Source organism: Toxotes jaculatrix, chromosome 23, assembly GCF_017976425.1.
Source record: "Toxotes jaculatrix isolate fToxJac2 chromosome 23, fToxJac2.pri, whole genome shotgun sequence".
Lineage (NCBI taxonomy): Eukaryota > Metazoa > Chordata > Actinopteri > Toxotidae > Toxotes > Toxotes jaculatrix.
Genome location: NC_054416.1, coordinates 14726722 through 14745750, shown reverse-complemented (window position 1 = coordinate 14745750; position 19029 = coordinate 14726722). Strand labels below are relative to the sequence as shown.

Sequence of the window (19029 nt, the reverse complement as noted above, 5' to 3'; positions counted from 1 at the left end):
GATATTACCATGGTAATGAACATCGTCGGACAGTAAGCAATGCTTACGGTCTGACGCCATGTTCGTTGTTTGGTAGCTTTACACCACGCGCGCATGCATGAATTCGATGACGCGACTTCGTATGCGAGCACGTACGAATCGATCTTTACAGAATAAAATGAGAATAGGAGAATCGATTTTATCGACCCAGCTCTGGTTAAATGTAGTTGGTAAAAGCAGTGAGCTTTACTGTAACACACAGTAGAGTTGGTTATGGCTGTGGTGAATTCAGTTCCAGACAGACAGGTCTGCCGTTAAGACTGGCATTGGCACGTGATGGGACCCAGATTGCAGATTACTGTTTATTTGAAGGTACAGTAATGCACAGGTACAAACAGGTTTGTCCCTCTCAGGTGACTGTTACAGGTTTGCTGATGGATCTAGAGGAGGTCTTCATCCTGGAAACACTTGAGTCTGTGTTCCATGTAGTCCTGGTTTACTGGCAGAGGCGAACAGGGGGTGCTTTTAGGCCAATCGTCAAGATCTGCAAATGTATCTGAAGTCCGAGTTGACAGGACGCAGGCAGACTTGTTTCACTTTCAACAAGACCCAGCCAGTCCCAGGGACTGGGCGTGGCAATGGACATGGGCCTCCACTGAGTGGCCTACTCTTAATCAACCTGAGCAGCTTGCACACCACCACCAGCATTTCTTCTTTTCCTTTGTTTTTTTTAATCCATGCATTTTTCTTCTTAATGATGAAGCTCTGAAACTGAGGGCATTTGTTCAGCAAGTTATCACAAAATGGACAGTAAAAGCAGCATTTACTTTTTACCTTTGTTGCTCTCTGTGGTTGAGGAGTTTGTCTCTTCATTCGTGGACTGAGTGGCTCCCCCTGTAGAATGGTGATGGACATCATTCCTGCTTCTTCCTTTTTTACGAGTCAGGGGTGGGATAGGTCCTTGGGGCCTTTGTTGGCTGTAAAACAGCTTGGTCCCTGCATGCTAAAGGATAAAAACCTGAATAATAATTATATAATGTTGTGCTTTATTTTTCCTCATCATGCTGAGATCCTGACCACAGCCTTGTTGAGAGACTGCAGTGTTAAAAATAAACCCATTACCTGTCAAGAGCAGGGAAGGAAAGAATGGTTATGGCTGAAAATGATCGTCTGTCTGCAGGGACTTTAAACCGCAAAAGAGTTTCCTTTGTGTTTTTTCACTGCATTTCAACATGGGAGACTTGTTTCCACTCAGGAATGTTTACGACTGGATACGAGAGAGAGTTCAGCCGTCTTCCCACACAGTCAGACACTGTGCGACCACGCTGAGCAGCTCCTAAATGTTTCCCACAAAAAACATTCCATCATTCCATGAGTCATTGCCTATGACCTAGATTTTAGGGTGAAGAAATGTGGATGAAATAATGAATAATTTGGATTTCCACAACAACACAGTACAGATGAAACAAACATAAATTAATAAAGCAAACTTTGTGAAAATTTGTGAAAACTTTATTTGGTGAAAAAAAAAAAGTTACTTCCAAAGGCTAATGTTGAGTATCGCTTTGTCTGCAACTTGTGTGTAAACATTTGGTTTTGTCGACGTGATTAAAAATATGAGTCTTTTCAAACTAAAAGCACAAACCAAAGCAGAAACAGAGGTGAAGGAATGACAAAAAAAATACACTCACATTTTGTGCTCTTCATTCCAACAGAGTACATCATTTAAACTAAATCAACACAAACATGGCTCACATTTGGTAATACAAGGACAACATACATCATAGCAACCGTTAACCAGAGGTACAATGACAATGTTGCGACATGGGCTTTGACATATAAACGCTTTCTCAAACTTAAACTGGAAGCTTGTTGTTATACTTAACACAGACTTGTCAGAAGAAGAACTTTTTTCTTTCTAAAATTTAACACAAATAATTTCAACATCATTCTACTTTTATCTTTAAACAATTTAACAAAAATGTAAGATTTGAAAACAATATTCAAAATAATGCCATATTCATAATTCTTTTTATATCAACCCATTCAGAATTCAGTCTGCTGTTTCCCATATATTGTTTATTGTACAGGCTTTGTAGCCACGTGGCAGCATCATGGAGTGTCCACTGGAAAATTAGCCATTCGCTAATGTTGGTTAAAGGAAAGCTCTAACAGTAAGGGAAATTTCATCACTGTGTACAGTACAGAGATGGGTCCAAGATTCATTTAGCTTGAGCATAAAGAGTTTTTGTAAGTTTCAGTACCATGCAATCTAGCCAACAGCTTAATGAGCCAAGTAATGAATGTTAAAGTTGCACTAATCAATATTTGTATAGTAAAATATATCACATGACTATTTTTAACATGAAAGGGGTCCCTACCAGTGACAGCTCCACAGAGAATTATCACCAACTCTCCAGTTCCCCTCAGCTCTGTGGGGCATCTTTCAGCGTTGTTTTGGTTTCATGGCCTGCAACTTTACCGTTTTGGTTCACACTCATTATTGTAGTCATCAGGAGCTTATCTTGTTCTTAACCACAGACAGACAAGGTTAAAGACTAGCTGGTGAACATGGTGGAGCACTTAGCAGCTTAAGAGTCAGATATTTTTCTCAGGGATTGGTGGAGACCAAAACAGAGTGAATCGTGGGCATAAATATGACTCCAAATCAATGCTAATGTTGCTCCATGTCCTAATACTGATGTGTAAATACGCTAGCACGTTTAAGCTGGTTGTGCTGCACCAAAGTGGCCAAAAGATATCTTAGACCCGCTTTAATGTATGCGATGTAATGCAGTAGCTAACAGTAGTGTTAGCTGGCTAACAAAATGCCATTTGAAGAGTATCAGTTTGGTCAGTTAACAGAAATTCAAGCAGAGCACAGACATGAAGCAGTATACAATACTGGTTACTGCTAGAGTCATCAGGCTGCTAGAGAGCTTGCTAAGGAAGCCCACTGTATCATGCTCCACATGTACGTAGATCATGATGTGCTTTGCAATGACGCCTTATAATGCCCCCATCTCAAGTATTGCATCTTGTTCACTTTGTTCGGGAGTCAGTGGATGTCGGCAAATCAGCTACAACTTACTATAGCATGACCAGCCATGACAGCAGATGTAAAAGACAAACACAAAAATATCAAGTGTTTCATATTATAGTGCCTAACATCCAACTGCAGAGTCTGGAATGTGGCCAGGTCAGGGTCTGCACTTGGTTTAGAGCCTGTGTCCCATTTCATGCATCAAGGAGGACGCCACCCACCCATGCAAAAGGCTAAAAGGTTAACCTCCACCTTCTCTCCAGATGCGATCACTCACAGCGCGTTCATTGCAGAGTAACTGAGTATTCCTGTCCCAAGCTTCAATGTGCTTCAAACAAAGTAATAGTATCACAGTCACAGATTTTCATTTATCCTATTGATTGGTGCCAAATGCAGTTCAACCATGATGTGTTTTGGTTTGTTGCATTTCTGTCTCTATTTGTTAACATCACTGAACTGAAACCCGCCACGCGCACGGCATGACTGACAACGAGAGCTAAGCTAAGCCCAGCTCCTACCATGGAGCAAGGGAGTTGACACAATAGAAGTCAAGTGAAGCAACCGAGGGGGACAACTCAGTCTCACAGGTCGGCCCACATGGTTTCTTTTTGGTTCTCAACCACTGCAAAAGCTGGGATAGCCCAAAGGTTTCGTGCTAATTAATTTCCCTGGACATGACAACAGATTATCTCTCCAGTGCTGCCTGTGCTATGACAATAGCATTATCTAAATATGTTGAAAGCTCAATCAGACATCAGAAAGGTGTGGGGGAAAGGGTTTTGGACACTGTTGGAGGAGATGGACAGAAGCACTGTCTATCATATCAGCAGTGGACTACACTGACTGACTTAATTGGAAGCCAATATCAAAAAAACTAAAACCCTATTTTCATTATGGCTACAAAGTAGTCATAATGAAAATAGGGTAGTCCACTGTCCAAGACACCATGTCCAAAGAGTATGTCTCTTTGGTATTTTGTAGCTTTAACCAACCCAAAGATTTTTGTAATGACTGATATTGTTAAGAACCATCTATACCCTATAAAAACAGAGTTGATGAAGGTGACTGGAGTTTGCCCTAAAGTTTTTTATTCATCAGTGCATTCATCAGCTTTGCTTTTATCTTACAATTGATGTGATGTCCACTGTAAGATGCTGCCCAACAACCAATGTTGGTTTATTATTTTTGGGCTGCATGTAAATGTGTCTTCTGGTTCAAAAAATGCATAACCAATGTGAAACAAATACATAGTTAAGGTACATAAAATGGGTTTGGGTTTAAGAGATTCTGTAGGGTGTTCCAACGTTGGCCCGATCTGAACAGGAGGGTGGTTCAGATGTAAATCCTTGGTGCCAAAACTGTATTGAACCACGTTGTCCTTACAGATACTGTCCTTTTGTTTTGGTACTGTCAAGTTAACAGCCAGTTACAAAGTATCAGAAGATGTGTGTGCTTGACATAAATACTACTTCCCCGATGCAGAGCTTCGACCATTCAACATGTTCTTCCAAAAAAATAGAGGCCTTAGATGTTGGTCTACCTCTGCAGGAGCGCTGTGATTGCAGCAGTCTACTGCATGATAACGTCAGGTTCGATGTTAAAGAGCAGGTCATCGTTGTCCCTCCTGACTTCCAGAAGCAGGGCTGTCTCCTCCTGCAGTGCCCCCTGCAGGTCAGTTGTTGTCTTCAGAGGTCTGCCGTTGAGTTTCACAATGATGTCACCGTCTTTGATTCCACCTCTAGAGACAGAGAGAGGAAGAAAGAACTACTGTTATTGGTCTTTAATGCATTGTACTCTAATTATATATAAATAAGGAACTGTACACTGAGGAATGAAAGATTAAATTAAACCTACTTCTGTGCAGGTGAGTGAGGAACGACCTCATGGACATAAATCCCACTGGTAACATCAGGAAAATCTGGGTTTTGCTGTTTTAGCTCTTCAGTTAACCTGGAACACATATGCATGCATCCACTCTCAAAGAAAGTCCAAGAAAGTCTCGCTGAGATTGAAAATCTATTTTTAATATACTACTTTTATCAGCATTCAAACTTTGAATAATTTTAGAAACATAGAACATATATGACCTAATGTATGATGCTGAGAAGCATCATACATAAGCGTAACTGTTTGTGCTGGTAACGCAAACAGCTGCGCTGTTACCTGCTCTGAGCAGGATATTTATGGTTGTGATGTAACATGCTTTGAAAAAGGCCAGCAAGTAAGGACCTGGACAAGTTTCCCATTGACACATAATTATAATCAGTTCATACTTACGTTGGTGTGATTGTCAACATCCTTATTCCGATGAACCGCTTCTTTAATGACCTCACATCTGAAAAAGAGTTAGCTGTATATTCATTAGGATGCTCACAGGCACACAGCCTATCCTGGCTGACCTCACTGTCGGGCTCACCTTTGTTATGCTTGTCGAGGGAATCGTTGAGGAAGCGGGTGATCCTGTCGGAGGGAATGGCAAATGAGATTCCTGCTGCAACCTTCAGAGTGTTGATGCCGATCACCTCCCCATCCTCGAAGACAGAGACACAGAATAGACAAATCCAAAATGACTATTTTGAGGTTGGTTGTTTGTTTTTTTTTTCTTCACGGAAAATTAATGTGAGTATACAAGTAGAAAAAAATGTCTTGAGTTGCTGTCATCAAGATCAAGAGTTTAAAGGTGCTATGTTCCTGCCGATGCAAAGCCAGGGCTTGTGAAAACAGTCGGTGTAGTCTATCCTGTAAGTTTAACAAGAGCCAAGAAAAGAAAGGTATTTTACGGCAGTCATGAAGGCCTCTAGGTAGGAAACCAAAAGCTTACCAAATTAACAAGAGGTCCTCCTGAGTTCCCGTACTGTGAAGAAGAAGAAAAAAATGTACATAATGGGCAAACACCTTATAATTTCCCGTTTTTGCACTGCTTAACAATAATTTTGACTCAGAGCCTTGCTGTAGTCTCACATTGATAATAGCATCCGTCTGGATGTAGTCCATGTCAGAGTCCCTGAGGCCCAGCTCCTTGCCATCTCTCTGGGCGGTGCTGACGATGCCAGTGGTGACAGTGTTCTGGAGGGCAAAGGGGCTGCCGATCGCAACCACAAACTCCCCCGGCCTCAGGTCTGCGCTGTGGCCCAGAAACAACACAGGTAGATTTATCTGGAAAATGAACAGATTAAAAAGAAACCCAGGGTAAGATATAAATATACAGACATTCAGTTCATTTCAGCTGGAATTTAAACCTTGTAACAATAGGCGGGTGCATACTACTGTAAATAAAATAGCAGCTCAACCTGTAGATTAAACCCAGAAGTCACAGTAAAGAATAAAAGACAGATGTGAGAGATTATTGAGGTGATAAATTTTCATATATGTGCCCACATGCTTTGGATAGCTGGGCTTATGTTGGAGTGTTTCTAAAGGAACCCTTCTCTTCAATTACACTAGTGAGTAGTCAAATGCTTTGCTAACTTACAGGTAATACGAAGCAAAAAATACAAAATCTGTGCTGCATTTGTGCTAATTCAGCCACTTTAACAGCTTTTTTTTTGCTGCATTTTTTCAGTTCCAAAAACCCAGAGTGCAAATAGAGGGTGTCAAAACACCAACAACCAGCAATCAGAAATTTCAACATGTCTGCAACATTATGAAGACAAATGTGAAATAAGAAAGTGTCCGCAAAGGGAGAAAAAGCGAGCTGATATGATGAAGAGGACAAAAAAAGGGGTGTTGAGGAGGTGAAGGGAAAGGGAGGAGAAGTACAACGCTGAGTGGAAACATATGCTCAGCAGACAGGTGGTGTGACGGAGAGAGCGAAGGAATGAGCTGAACCGCTCTGTTGAGGATTTTCTTTAAGGTGGAGTGTTTCTCTTTCTTTCACTCCTCCCTGTTCTGGTCACAGTCCAGTTCTGCCTGTGCAGGGATGTCGGCCTTCGGTCACTCTGAGACCCACTGATATTTAAGGTTTTTTTTTTTTGAAAGCAGATGCTGATGATTTGACTCAGAATGACCCACCCACCAGTGTCTTCATCTTGGCACACACGCTGCATTGCTCAAACAAATAGAAATGTATTTCATTTCCAGAGAAAATCCCCAAGTTTCCAAAGTTGCCAAATCAAATTTGGGGAAAATGTTCATAAAAAGATAAGGAATATTTGCATTTATGTAAAGTAACAGCCGTTCAAACAGAGAGTCCAGCCAAGGGTCAGGATGACAGTCGGCCTCAACATCAGCTGGGAATTTATGCAAGAGCACGGCACAAACCCCCCCCCCCCCCCAATAACCCCTGAGGTGGTGTGAGCTGTGAATGAGCCTTACACCTGAGCTGGAGGTATTTGGTGTCACCCCTGGAGAGGTTTGGATTCTAACTGTGGAACATCACCCTGCCTTTAGACGCATGACACACACTGTTAACAGGAATGTTTAGTCTGCTGACGTTGGTGAAAGGCTCATTCGGAGATTAGTCTGTTACTGTGTTACTGGAAAAAGGACTGTGTTTACATCCAGAAGATTAACACACACATTGAATGTATTTCCTGTCTCATACAACAAGACTCAAGATTCAATTAAATTATCATTATGCGGCAAAAATGAATGAATGAATGAACTAATGAAGTTACTCTCGTTTTGGGTTTTTGAGTTTTGGTCGTGTATTTCCTGTTTTATTTTGTATGCCTTGTACTTAGTGTATCTTGTCTTAGTCTACTCCCTGTCTTTGTCTAGTTTCCCCTCCTTTTGTGATTGTCTGCCCTGCCCTAATTGGTTTCACCTGTTGCCTATTACCTCGTGTATATAAGTCTCATTGTTCCCCTGTGTCCTTGTCAGTTTGACTGGTTCCAGTGTGTTCTTTCTGCTTTGCTTCCCCAAGTTTACTCCTTGTGTTCATTCCTGTACCTGTGCCTTGTGTTTTGCCCTCATGATCTTTCCTTGGTTGCCTTTTGATATTAATTAAGGACCTGGATGGTTTTTAGTTGCTTAAGTTTTGTTCTCTGGCCCGGGACTGTTCCAGTGATTCTGAGTTTCATAAAAAAGACTTTTAGTTCACTCCTCCATCTGTCCTGGGGTTTCTGCATTTGGGTCCTCTTCCCTCGTGTTCCTGGCTGCACAGCTTGACACTATATCTTATTTTTGCACTACTAAACTAATCTACTAGGTTTCTATTTAGATTTTATTTTTTAGTGAACTCATGTTCACTACCAGTAGATGATATATAAAACTCAGGATTAAGAACAAATTTCTTATCTTAATAAATTAAACACTACAAACAAATACTGGATGCGAAAACATTCTACTTTTTCAAGTATATCTTGATCAAAAGATTAAGTCAAAGTACAGGCCAAATATACTTAGACTTTTCTGTGTACTTAGTAGTATAAGCCAAGTTTACTTAAGTCTAACTTTCTTAAGTTTATCTCATATAAGTTCATCAAAAGCAGACTTTCTGATTTTTAGTCTAAAAGAAGTAAGCTAATAGAACACTTGAATAAACTTCACTTTTTGTAAGGGTCAAAACAAAGTTAAAGTTTAACAGAGGTCTGACAAAAACACCAGATCTTAGCTGAGTCCAGACATTACACAAGAAACAGCCAAGAATGTTTGCTGTAAATCTGTTGTACACATCTGGGTGTTCTCTGAGATACGACACATTAGCGTTTCAGGTACTTTCCAAGTACTTTTCCATGATAAATGTGGGATAACATTCAATCACTTTGTCATGGCTTGATGCTCTTAATGTGGGCTATTTAAAGGAAAACCAGAATTTATGAAGTTAAGTGAGTCACCCCAGGTTTTTGACAAAAATACAAGCATACTGTGTCAAAAACCACAGGGACAATATACAGTATGGTGTGTTTATTTATGTGCCTGGATCATTTGACATGCCTGCAAGATCTTCTGTGATAATAACACTGTCTTTTATTGTAGATGTGGCTTTACCCAAGTTGTGACTTCATTGCAGTTGTAGACCAGATGTACAACATATTCACATCTCCTCGTAGCTGCATGCCATGAGAAAAGATGAAACAGTTTCACACTGAGTAAAAATCTGGCTCTCCACTGCTGTTTATTTTATTTCCGTTACTAATTTTGCACTTCAGTCGAGGGGTGGACATTTATTGCACCCAACTGTGTGAGCTTATAAAGATCACGTCCACTGAAATGTCCAGAGGAACAGATAGTTACTGGTCTTCTTCCTGTATAAATGTTCCAGCAAAAAGTGTTAAACAGCTTTAGGTTTAGTTGGCTTCAAAAATGTGACAAAAGTCACCTGGTGAAGATGTAGCATGTGTTTTAGATTTTATAGTTAATAATCTGGCAAACAGGCAAGCTCAAGCTAGCTAAATGGCTAAAGCTAACAGATTTGGGAAGAGATGTCAAACGTGTCCCAAGATACCAAATAAGTTAGTCTGATTTTTATGGAAACGTATAAAGGACACATTAAAACCCAACATGTTTATCATTTAAAGCAATGCAAAAGAAAATTCAGAGGGAGAGGCCAAATTTGAATATGCACGTCCCCAATTTACAAACCCCACAAGCACTGAAGGGTTTCAATGAAAGGTTTGGTTTGTGTCCAGTTTTTTTTCTCCAAGCAGGTTTTTACTGCCGTCCATCTATACGAATATTCACATTTCAAGATTTGTGTAGCGATAATTCACTTAAAACTAATTAAATCAAACTTTTACATTTTCCCACAAGGAAAACAAACCATACCCTGTGCTTGTTGAATGCTGAGGACTCACCTTTGGGCTGATTTTGATGGTGGCAATATCAGATTTTTTGTCTATGTCTTTGATGCTGGCTTCATATACATCACCATTATGCATCTGGACCTTAAGAAAAGAATAACAGAAAGTTAGATTTCAAGAACATTACAAATGAAAGAGCATTTTACTTGATTTCTACAATGTGAGCATTGTCCTAGTTATTTCTCTAAAATCTAGAGAAAACAGATGTGTCACAGTGAGGAAATAAGGTCTTGTTATGTTTTGTCCTGTGCTATGTTGTCTTGTGAATTCCGCTTTTATTTTGTAATCTGTTCTCCCTTTGTGTTCCAGGTAGCTTGCCCTTCCTCTTGTGTTCCTGCCAGTCTGATTGTCTTCCCCGCCCTGATTGTTTCCACCTGTTCCCCATTACCTAGTGTCTATATATTGTCCGCGTCTCCCTTTGTTCTGTGCCAGTTTGTTCTGTCTCTTGATAGAAGAACCAGCGTTTTCTTCAGGTCATGTCCACAGTTTACTCTTTCTAGCCATTGTTTAGTTTTGTTGGTACTTTGTTTGGTTTATTTCTTTATCAAGTATTTTTCCTCGCTTAGAGTGATTTTGTGTTTGGACTTAGTCTTTTATTTTCTAGTAGCTTCTCCTCACTAAGAGTGATTTTGTTTTTTGGTAGTCTTTTATTTTGTTTGTTGACTTTTTGCCTCGCCACGAGAGAATTTTAGTTTGTGAATAAAGACTGTTATTTTGAAATCCTCATTGAGTCATGCATTTGGGTTCAAACCTAGCACAGTTGTGACAAGATGGATGGATGGATGGATGGATGGATGGATGGATGGATGGATAGATAGAGGGAACATGTTTCCAATGCAATGAATTTTTAATCGTGCTATGGTGGTAAAATTTCAGGGAACAATATTGAAGACATATTTTAACCTGTGAAGAGTTAAGGTTAAGGGCATCTCTACAATCAATATGTGATCAGTCGAGCTGGATAATATAGATTCTATCAGTGAGTGGACAATGCAACACTCAGTGGACCTGCTCCGATTGCTAAAGGAATAGTTCAGCATTTTGGGAAATACACTTATTCTTTGTCTTGCAGAGACTTATAGTAACTGTAGAGTTAAAGGGCAGGAGAAAATTAGCTTAGAATACAGACAGGAAATGGAGAAACAGCTAGTCTGGCTCTGTCCAAAGTTCAAAAATACCCCTCTACAGCTCATTGGTAAACAGCTGTATCTGCTTTAATCAAACAGAAACAAGATTTGTTTTTTAGGGGGAGTTACACACTGGAATTATATCTTGGCAAACAACAGCCTGTGTGCAACCTTCTACAGCCTTAGGTTTGGTATCCTCATGCTTATCAAACGGAAATTCATACTATAACAATACTATAGCAAGGAAAGCTGCACACACATGCTTGAGCATGAATAAAGTCAAGAAGCAGTTTTTGTACAGATCAAATAAATGAGATAAAACATGTTTATCAGAGTTGGCAGGGTGTGTTTTTTTTATGTTTGGACAGAGCCAGACTAGCTGTTTCACTCTATTTCCAGGCTTTATGCTAAGCTAACCACATCCTGACTCCAGCTCAGTGCTTAACACACACAGACATAAGATTATTATCCATCTGAACGTCTCGCACCTGGGGCCCTATTTTTGTGGAAGTGCAATGACAACACTGAATGTCATGCTTCAATAAGCAAATGATCTAGATGAGACTATTTAAAGTGAAAAGGACGAAGGATCACTGCAGAAAAATTAGATTTTTTTTACCTTGAGGTGCTGTTGACCGGACACTGGCGTAGTGCTAGAGACCACATGGGCGTTGGTGACAATCAGTCCGTTCTCTGACATCACAAACCCAGATCCACTCGACAGAGGGATGTTCCGGCCAAAGAGAGGATGCCTGGGGGATGTGATGAGGGAAAGCATCAGCACATCTAGCTGATCCAGTTTTTTTTTTTTTTTTTTTTCCAGAGTAATTTTTATTTCAGGTTAATTTATAACCTAATAATCATGGCTAAATGTTGCTTTACCCAATGATGCTTCACATGTGACTGAATAGCAGTTAAAGGATCCTGGCAAACTAATTACACTATTCTGACTGTTTATAATACATGAAACAACAAAACTCATGGCCTAAGTGTCAAGTCCAGAGGATAGATAAAGTATCTTATGACACCCCTATTCATGGATTCTAAAAATTGACCTTTTAAAGTCACATGTTCCACATTGACATGAAAACAAAACCCCTACAACACAAACACATACCTATTTGTGCTTATATCTTTGTGAGGACACTCATTGGCATAATGCATTTCCTAGCCCCTTACCCTAACCTAAACCTGATTCTAACCTGAACCATGAAACCAAGTCTTAACCCTCAAACAGTCGTGAGAAAGTTGTGAGGACCGATCAAAATGTCCTCAATCTGTAAGGTCTATACTCAGATTGGTCCTAATTGGTCCTCAAGATAGAAGTACAAGTACATACACACAGACACATACGCATTGCATGGTCAGTACCTGAGGAAGAGCTCAATGTGGACCACAGCAGGGGCGATTTTCTCCACTACATCCGCTATGAAGTTGAACTTGTAACGAGGACTGGCAGCTTGTGAAGGACCTATACTAGCAAGAAGAATGATATATTTTAATAATCAACCCATTACTTTGATTTAAAAATGATCAAATTCAATGAGTGACGTAGGCCGAGAGGAAAGTGTGTTACGGTAACCTAACCAGGAGGTTGAGTAGGCATGGATGACTTTCTCAATGTCATGAACTGAAAGGAAGGATCTAAAGGAGGGATAGAAGGTTTGGTGATGTAACTCAACAACCATGAGTCAACATTGAACTGTTTTGACAATAGGAGTCAGAGCAACTATTAATATGGTCCATCCAGTCTACTTATCTATAACAGTCAGATACATGACTGAATCTTTCAGTGGCAAAAACAAGTCATTTTCATGGACGTACTGTGAAAATATTAGCAGCAATCATTTATTTATCATTTATTCTTTATTTTCTCATTTCTTTTACTTTGTTATAATTGTGTGTCTTTAGGACAAAGTCTCTATTAAGGTGTGTTGGAATGTGGGTCACTGAGGAAAGTGAATATATCATGTTAATGCAATCCAGATGTTCTGTGCTAAGGCTTTTTTTCTCCCTGGCAACCGTAACTGGACCGAGGTTCATCCTGATAGGTTATATTAGTGACTGTCCCGCTTCGTGGATGGTTTAGGGCTTCTTTCTGATTGGTTAATATGATGTTGGTTTTGGGTAAGTGGCCAATCATGGCCTTTGGAGTTGTCTTAAAGAAAACTATAAATTATACATTGCAGGCCTTATTTTGTGGTTGCCAGTCGTCACATTCTTGCTCAGTATTGAAATAAAAAAATTCCAACCATCTTTGTCCCTATTAATCATTTAGGCCCAAAAAAGATGGAAAAATGGGACTCTGGTTTTAAAATACTAGATTTATCTTTTATATAAACATTTAAGGTAAATATAGGCACCAGATTGGAGTGTTTTTTGTCACTTTGACAAAAAAGATGTGTAGGACCTGAATGCTTTTAGTTTTTCTTCCAGTCAAATGTAAAGTGAGTAAATCTGAGACAGGAAATTACCAAACCCACCTGATGGCACACACTAGACAGTTCTGATGGAGAGTTTAATATGACGGGGTCATGTTGTGACCTCCTGCACTGTTTCAACCCGTAATAATGAGTTACATTCCGTCTATACAGCTGCACAGTGTGCTGCTGAGCCAAGTCAGTCTTTGAGGAACATGTGGTTTCTTATTTTAGCCCTGCAAAGAGATTCTCAAATGACACGCAGAATTCAGCCAAAAGCCCAAAGCCAGTGGGGCTTAAGTCTTTACATTGCTACCTAACAGACTTAACAGAGACACTTTTTTTTATGGCCCAAATATCGTTGAATCACCATTCAAACTAAAAAAAAGCAGCAAATGTTTTTTATCTCTTTACACTAGTGTCACATCCTCCATGGTTTGTTAACCAGAAAAATAAACCGCAGAAATTAACTGGGGTTGGTCACTAATACCTCGCTATTAAAGTGGCATCACTCTGTTTGTAAGGTAAGCTGTTTCGAGCTTGTTTAGATGTTTTTCTGCCTCCTAGTGGCCAGAAATTAGTTAATGCAGCTTTAATAACATATTAGGTTGGATTTGTGGATGTGTCAGTATTGTTAGCCATAACACTGGGCAAATCTGAAAGTCATGTAAAACTACAAGCCTGTTTCTTTTCACCTGTTTTTAAGTCCATTTGAAATTGGTCACTTAAAAAAACACCAAAAATTTAAATTTTGGCTACAAAAATAAAAACCCAAGCGGTTATAACATAACTTTAGTTTTCTTGTTGATGGCGTTCTTTTGTTTGCAGGTTGCAGGCAAAGACACTCAAAGTCACAAAACTGTGCATCAGATTTATAAAGACCTGTGTATGATTTGTGTGTACAATGCCGGTCTGGCCTGCAGCTGTACAGGATGTCGGTCTGTAAATGTTAGAATCAGCACTGATCAACAGATTGATGGATGAAACAGTTTCCTGCTTTACTGACTACCACACACACACACTCTCTCTCACACTTCCAAATGACAGATATCAACTGAGGAAACAGGAAGCCCCTGCAGCCCAAAATTGTGGCAGACTCTATTTACGTTTTCCTTTTGATCACAAACCCTTTACTTTGTCTGGGTTTAAAGGGTATGTGGCTGACACACATGCATTCACATACACACATATACACCATGTCACTGGAGCATTACATCCTTATGGGTGTGGTAAACTAAAAATATATATGGGTGATTAACCCCAAGTCCCAACTCCCACATTAGTTGTGGTGTATCATTCATCTTTGCCGCATAGATTACTAACATTGAGTTTGAAGAAAATAGCCCTAAATAACCATTTCATTTTTGTCCTTTGCTAAATTCTTTTTTTCTAAAAAATCAAAAGTAAGAAAGCCTTAAATCTACGGTTCTGTATCCGAGCCATATCTGAGCAGGCTCAGCAGACCTCAGACCCCCCCCCTCGCTGGCATTGTAGCTCCTTTCAGTGCAGTGTCCTGCTGCATAAAGCCAGTGTGAATTAATACGTGTCTGAATATGAAATGTTATTTGGGGCGCAGTGGTGAGCTCAGATGCTGAGTTTGGAAAAACACAGTTTCGCTAAGCTCTGAGACTAAAAATTGTCAGCAGAGCATTGTAGAAAAAAAACATTCTTAGCCTCTAATTTGAGGTACGTCACAGTTAACTAGTTAACTTATAAGTTATTTCCTGAGTAACTTGATGACAGGCCTAAATTAAACCTGTCAGATTGTGTGCTCTCTTCACGCTGCTGTCAAAGTTTAGAGGGAAGGTGCTCCACTCTGTAACACCACTGCATCATATCCTCATACTATCATACTTTCAGTTTATAAACTTTATATTTTCAACCATTTTCAAGGGGACGGTATTGTTCTGAAAGACACTGGATTGGCGGCAAAACGAAGGGGAAATACTGCTGTCAGCTCGGAGATTAAACCTGCATGTTAGCGTGTTAACATTTTATGAGCTTGTCAGTTCTGTCTCTTGCAATGTTTTCTTTCTTTTTCTTTTTTTTTTTTCCTTTTTTACAGCCGTGGCCTGGAGCCAGTGTGTTTTTGGATTCAAATTTGAAGCGAGGAGGACCCATTGGAGGGTGGACAACCATAGAAATATGTGCTTCAACGTCCTCTAGAGAAATAAATCCTGTTGAACGGGGCTTAAGATGAAGACAGGCAGAGAGCTCCAAAGACTGGGACAAAGCAGACATAAAGATTGTGTCAATCAAGACCAAATGTACAACTGAGCAAAAGCATTCAAACCACTGGTTCGCAACCGCTGAGGTTATACCAGTCGCTGACTCTGCAAATTCAGAAACTGTTGTGCATTCTTGTACCAAAAAAACATGGCACGACAACCAGTGGAATTCACTGTCACATTTACACAGACGAGGCTGAAAAAAGTGGAAAATTACTAAAGAGTTTGGTGAGAAGCTGAATGGAAAGGCATGTAGGACCATAAAGCCTCCAGAGGGACAATCTCCATTCTTCTTCTTTTATTTATTTACAGGTATGCCTCCCTCTGGTGGCACACAAGTGACATCATCTGTCACCAAACATCAGTCCCGAGCATCAAACAAGTTAAAAAAAAAAAAAAAAAAAGCAAAAAAGCAAGGCCTTCTGGAGCCCAGACTACAACACATGGACTCATGTGTTTGGGTGGAGGGACGTTCTGCAGGACAGCTTTGTTACTGGAGGTGTGGTTAATTCCCACTCTGTGCTCTGTGCCAAATAAATGGTTCAAATCTGCTGTAACAGGCTGTTAAAACTGCACCTGCCCTCTAACCAGTGTTTATAGGTGCTGTGAAGCATTACTCCAAGCCTCGTTAATTTGGCGCTTATTAATGTGGAGACAGTTGAGAAAAGCCACAGGGGCAGTCTGTTGAGGCGGGGTGTGGGTGGGGGTGTTTGGGGGGGCTGAATCCAAAATGATACTGTCGGTTAACTGGCTACTCTACATTGGCCGTAGGTGTGAGTGTGTGTGTGCTTGTCTGTCTTTGTGTGTCAGCCCTGCGACTGACTGGCGACCAGTCCAGGGTGTACCCCGCCTCTCGCCCGTAGTCAGCTGGGATAGGCTCCAGTGACCCTGACGGATTAAGTGGTATAGAAAATGGATGGATAGATGGATGGAAATAAATTAGGTCCAGCATGTTTGGCGTGGACCTGGCACAGGACCACCACAGTGACCGCACAGTGCTTACAGTTAAACCTAGAGGTGAGAGTATGCTGATATGTCGCTGCATGAGGGCAAATGGGAATGGGGGGGAAATGATATTCATATATATAGAGTTATGAATGCAAGTTAGTATAACCAAATACTGAATGAAGAGATGACTCCCAGTCTCAAAAATCTTGGCAGAAGAAGAATCCAACATGGCAATGATCCCAAAACTATGACTTGGCTAAGTGTGTCCTGTGACCTGAATCCAACAGAGAATACTCTGGAGTATTTTAAAGCTGAACAAAGAGCAACAAAACCCTGTCGAGCAAGTATTTAAAAAAAAATAAATAAAAGAATGAAGTGTCACTAAGGGAGGGTGCAGGTGCAAATGCAAAACGCATTACAGCAGGCACAACACAAAACCAGCCAGTGTGTGAGACCCAAAGTAAGTAATTAAGAAGTAATTAAGAAAACTAAAAAAAAAAAAAAAATATAGAGGTTATGTTGTGGAACTGGTTGAACTATAAATTCAAGAGTCTTGGATTAAAGACATTAGAAATGAAACCACCAATGCGTAAATCATACCTATGCTGGTCTCACACGGTCCTTTCTGGATCTGGGTGATTCCAGACTGTCCCTGTTGCAGGGCTTTCCTGCTGGTCGCCTTCAGGTGACACACGTTAGAGTAGGTCTTCCCGTCGCTGCCGCAAACTTCGTGGCTGAACTTGCACCGACAGAATCCCTTAGAGAGCCGCTTGCCCGCCGGGTGTTTACACTCCAGTCCGTCCCCGCACGGCAGGTCTTCCTTGCGGCCGCACGGCTCTCCTTCCCCCTGAGCGCACACCAGGCAGCAGTTGCAGCGGTCCGGAACGTAACCGCTGGGGCAGCTGGGGCTCGGGCAGGTACTCACATCGCACCTTGTTGGGCATGTTTCTGTGGGCTCAGCAGCGCTGGCAGACTCCTTGAGATAAAAGAACACAGCGGTGTACAGGATGATCTGCATTTTTTTTTTAAAGGAGGAATTGAGGTTGGAAAAAAAAAAAAAAACTAAAGAGAGGTAGAGAGATTTTATGCGGAGATCATGTTCCCGAGCTCCGCACTGCTCATCTCTTTGTGGACAGTGAACATCCCACTCCGCTGGAAGAGCTGAGCGCATCTGAGAATGAGGAAAGACCGGACAGAGAGGGAGGAGATGAGGGATGAGGCGTGGCGACGGAGCTCAGAGTCAGAGGTTGGCAGCATCATTGTTTCCGTGTCTGACCTCAGAGTTAGACTTTACCTCACCTCAACTGCTCCTCTAATGCACCAACCACCTTAAATGTTTGGATATAAATACATATTTTGCATTTAATTTACCATCATGAAGGCCTTAATACTGTTCTTCAACCTTCTCCACACTCCTAGGACACATATAAAAACTCAAAACATCCTGAGAAGGATTCAATTCAGACAATGTCTGTGAAGATTTTCTTCAGGTCATCCAGGTCACAGTGTTTCCGAAAGGAAGACTAAGAGAACTGGAGTTTCCTTGAGGCTTTTGGAGACGTTTCACCGCTCATCCAAATCCAAGTTCAGGTTTTCACCTTCTCGTGGGATTTGTGGATTCCTCAGCAGTCGGGTTAGAACTGAGGAAGCCTTTCATATGAGAGGTGAAACGTCTTCAAGAACCTCAAGCAAGTCCAGCTGCCTTTGGAAAGCTTTTGGAAAGGGACAGTGTGACATTTAGGCAAAGCATTGAGCAGTTTAATAGATGAAGTGTACCCAGTCAGTGTGTACCCAGTTTAAAATTCAGCTCAATTCAGTTTTATTTCTATAGCTCTTAAAGCGCTTTACAGAGACGGAAGAAACCTTGAGCAGATAAAAAAAAAAAAAAAAAAAAAAACTGCAAAGGGTCTCACATTTCTTTGTGACCTTTTGACTGTGAATTCTTTTTCATAGCGGTTGAAGCTGTGGGTGTAAATGTAGCTGTTGCGGGGTCTGTGGTGGGTTCAGGCTGCAAGCGACACTTTTTTTTTTTCTTTCTTTCTTTCTTTCCAAAACATGAAGTCATTCATTCTTTCCTGCGGGCTGGGGAGGGGTGGGGAGTTGAGGACACCACCTCCACTACTGTCCCCTTGTAAGGGCAATTTAAAACGAGCAGACCATGCAGCCCCTGCTCCCTCATTCCAGAGATGTTGTTGCTTTTCCTCAGAAGATTCTCACTTTTGGTGGTCTGCTTCCAGCATGGGAAGGAAACACAGCAAAGCTGGTGGGTGATGTGTTTTTAATCTTGAGATTACAATCATTTTCTCATGATCACGGCTCAGTGTCTCATTGCTTATGTCATCAAATAGTTCATGTTTGAGTCAATGAATATATGGAAGAGATTTCAAAACAACCAATGTTGACCAAGGTGTTTAAAATAAAAAAAAAAAATTAACTTTTTTAAGAAAGACATTTATGAAGGAAAGAAGTTTCATAGTGATTTCTGTGATCTGATGTCAACATTCACACCCTATGGACAATCCTGGAGAACCTGGAGGGAAC

General features: G+C 40.7%; 1 protein-coding gene across 2 annotated transcripts; it reads right to left on the bottom strand.

The window, feature by feature from the left end:
* Positions 1–1488: 1488 nt before the first annotated feature.
* Positions 1489–17644, bottom strand: htra3b (HtrA serine peptidase 3b). Of its 2 annotated transcripts, XM_041031123.1 has the most exons (10): positions 17089–17644; positions 12264–12363; positions 11512–11644; positions 9760–9849; positions 5984–6178; positions 5844–5876; positions 5439–5553; positions 5300–5357; positions 4877–4972; positions 1489–4760 (listed from the first exon to the last, which is right to left on the bottom strand). In XM_041031123.1, the coding sequence occupies exons 1-10, from the start codon at positions 17504–17506 to the stop codon at positions 4592–4594; spliced, it is 1407 nt and encodes a 468-aa protein (XP_040887057.1). In that variant the 5' UTR covers positions 17507–17644; the 3' UTR covers positions 1489–4591. The 2 variants fall into 2 exon arrangements, with proteins under 2 accessions (XP_040887057.1, XP_040887056.1); XM_041031122.1 differs by having other exon boundaries at positions 5300–5553.
* Positions 17645–19029: the final 1385 nt, after the last annotated feature.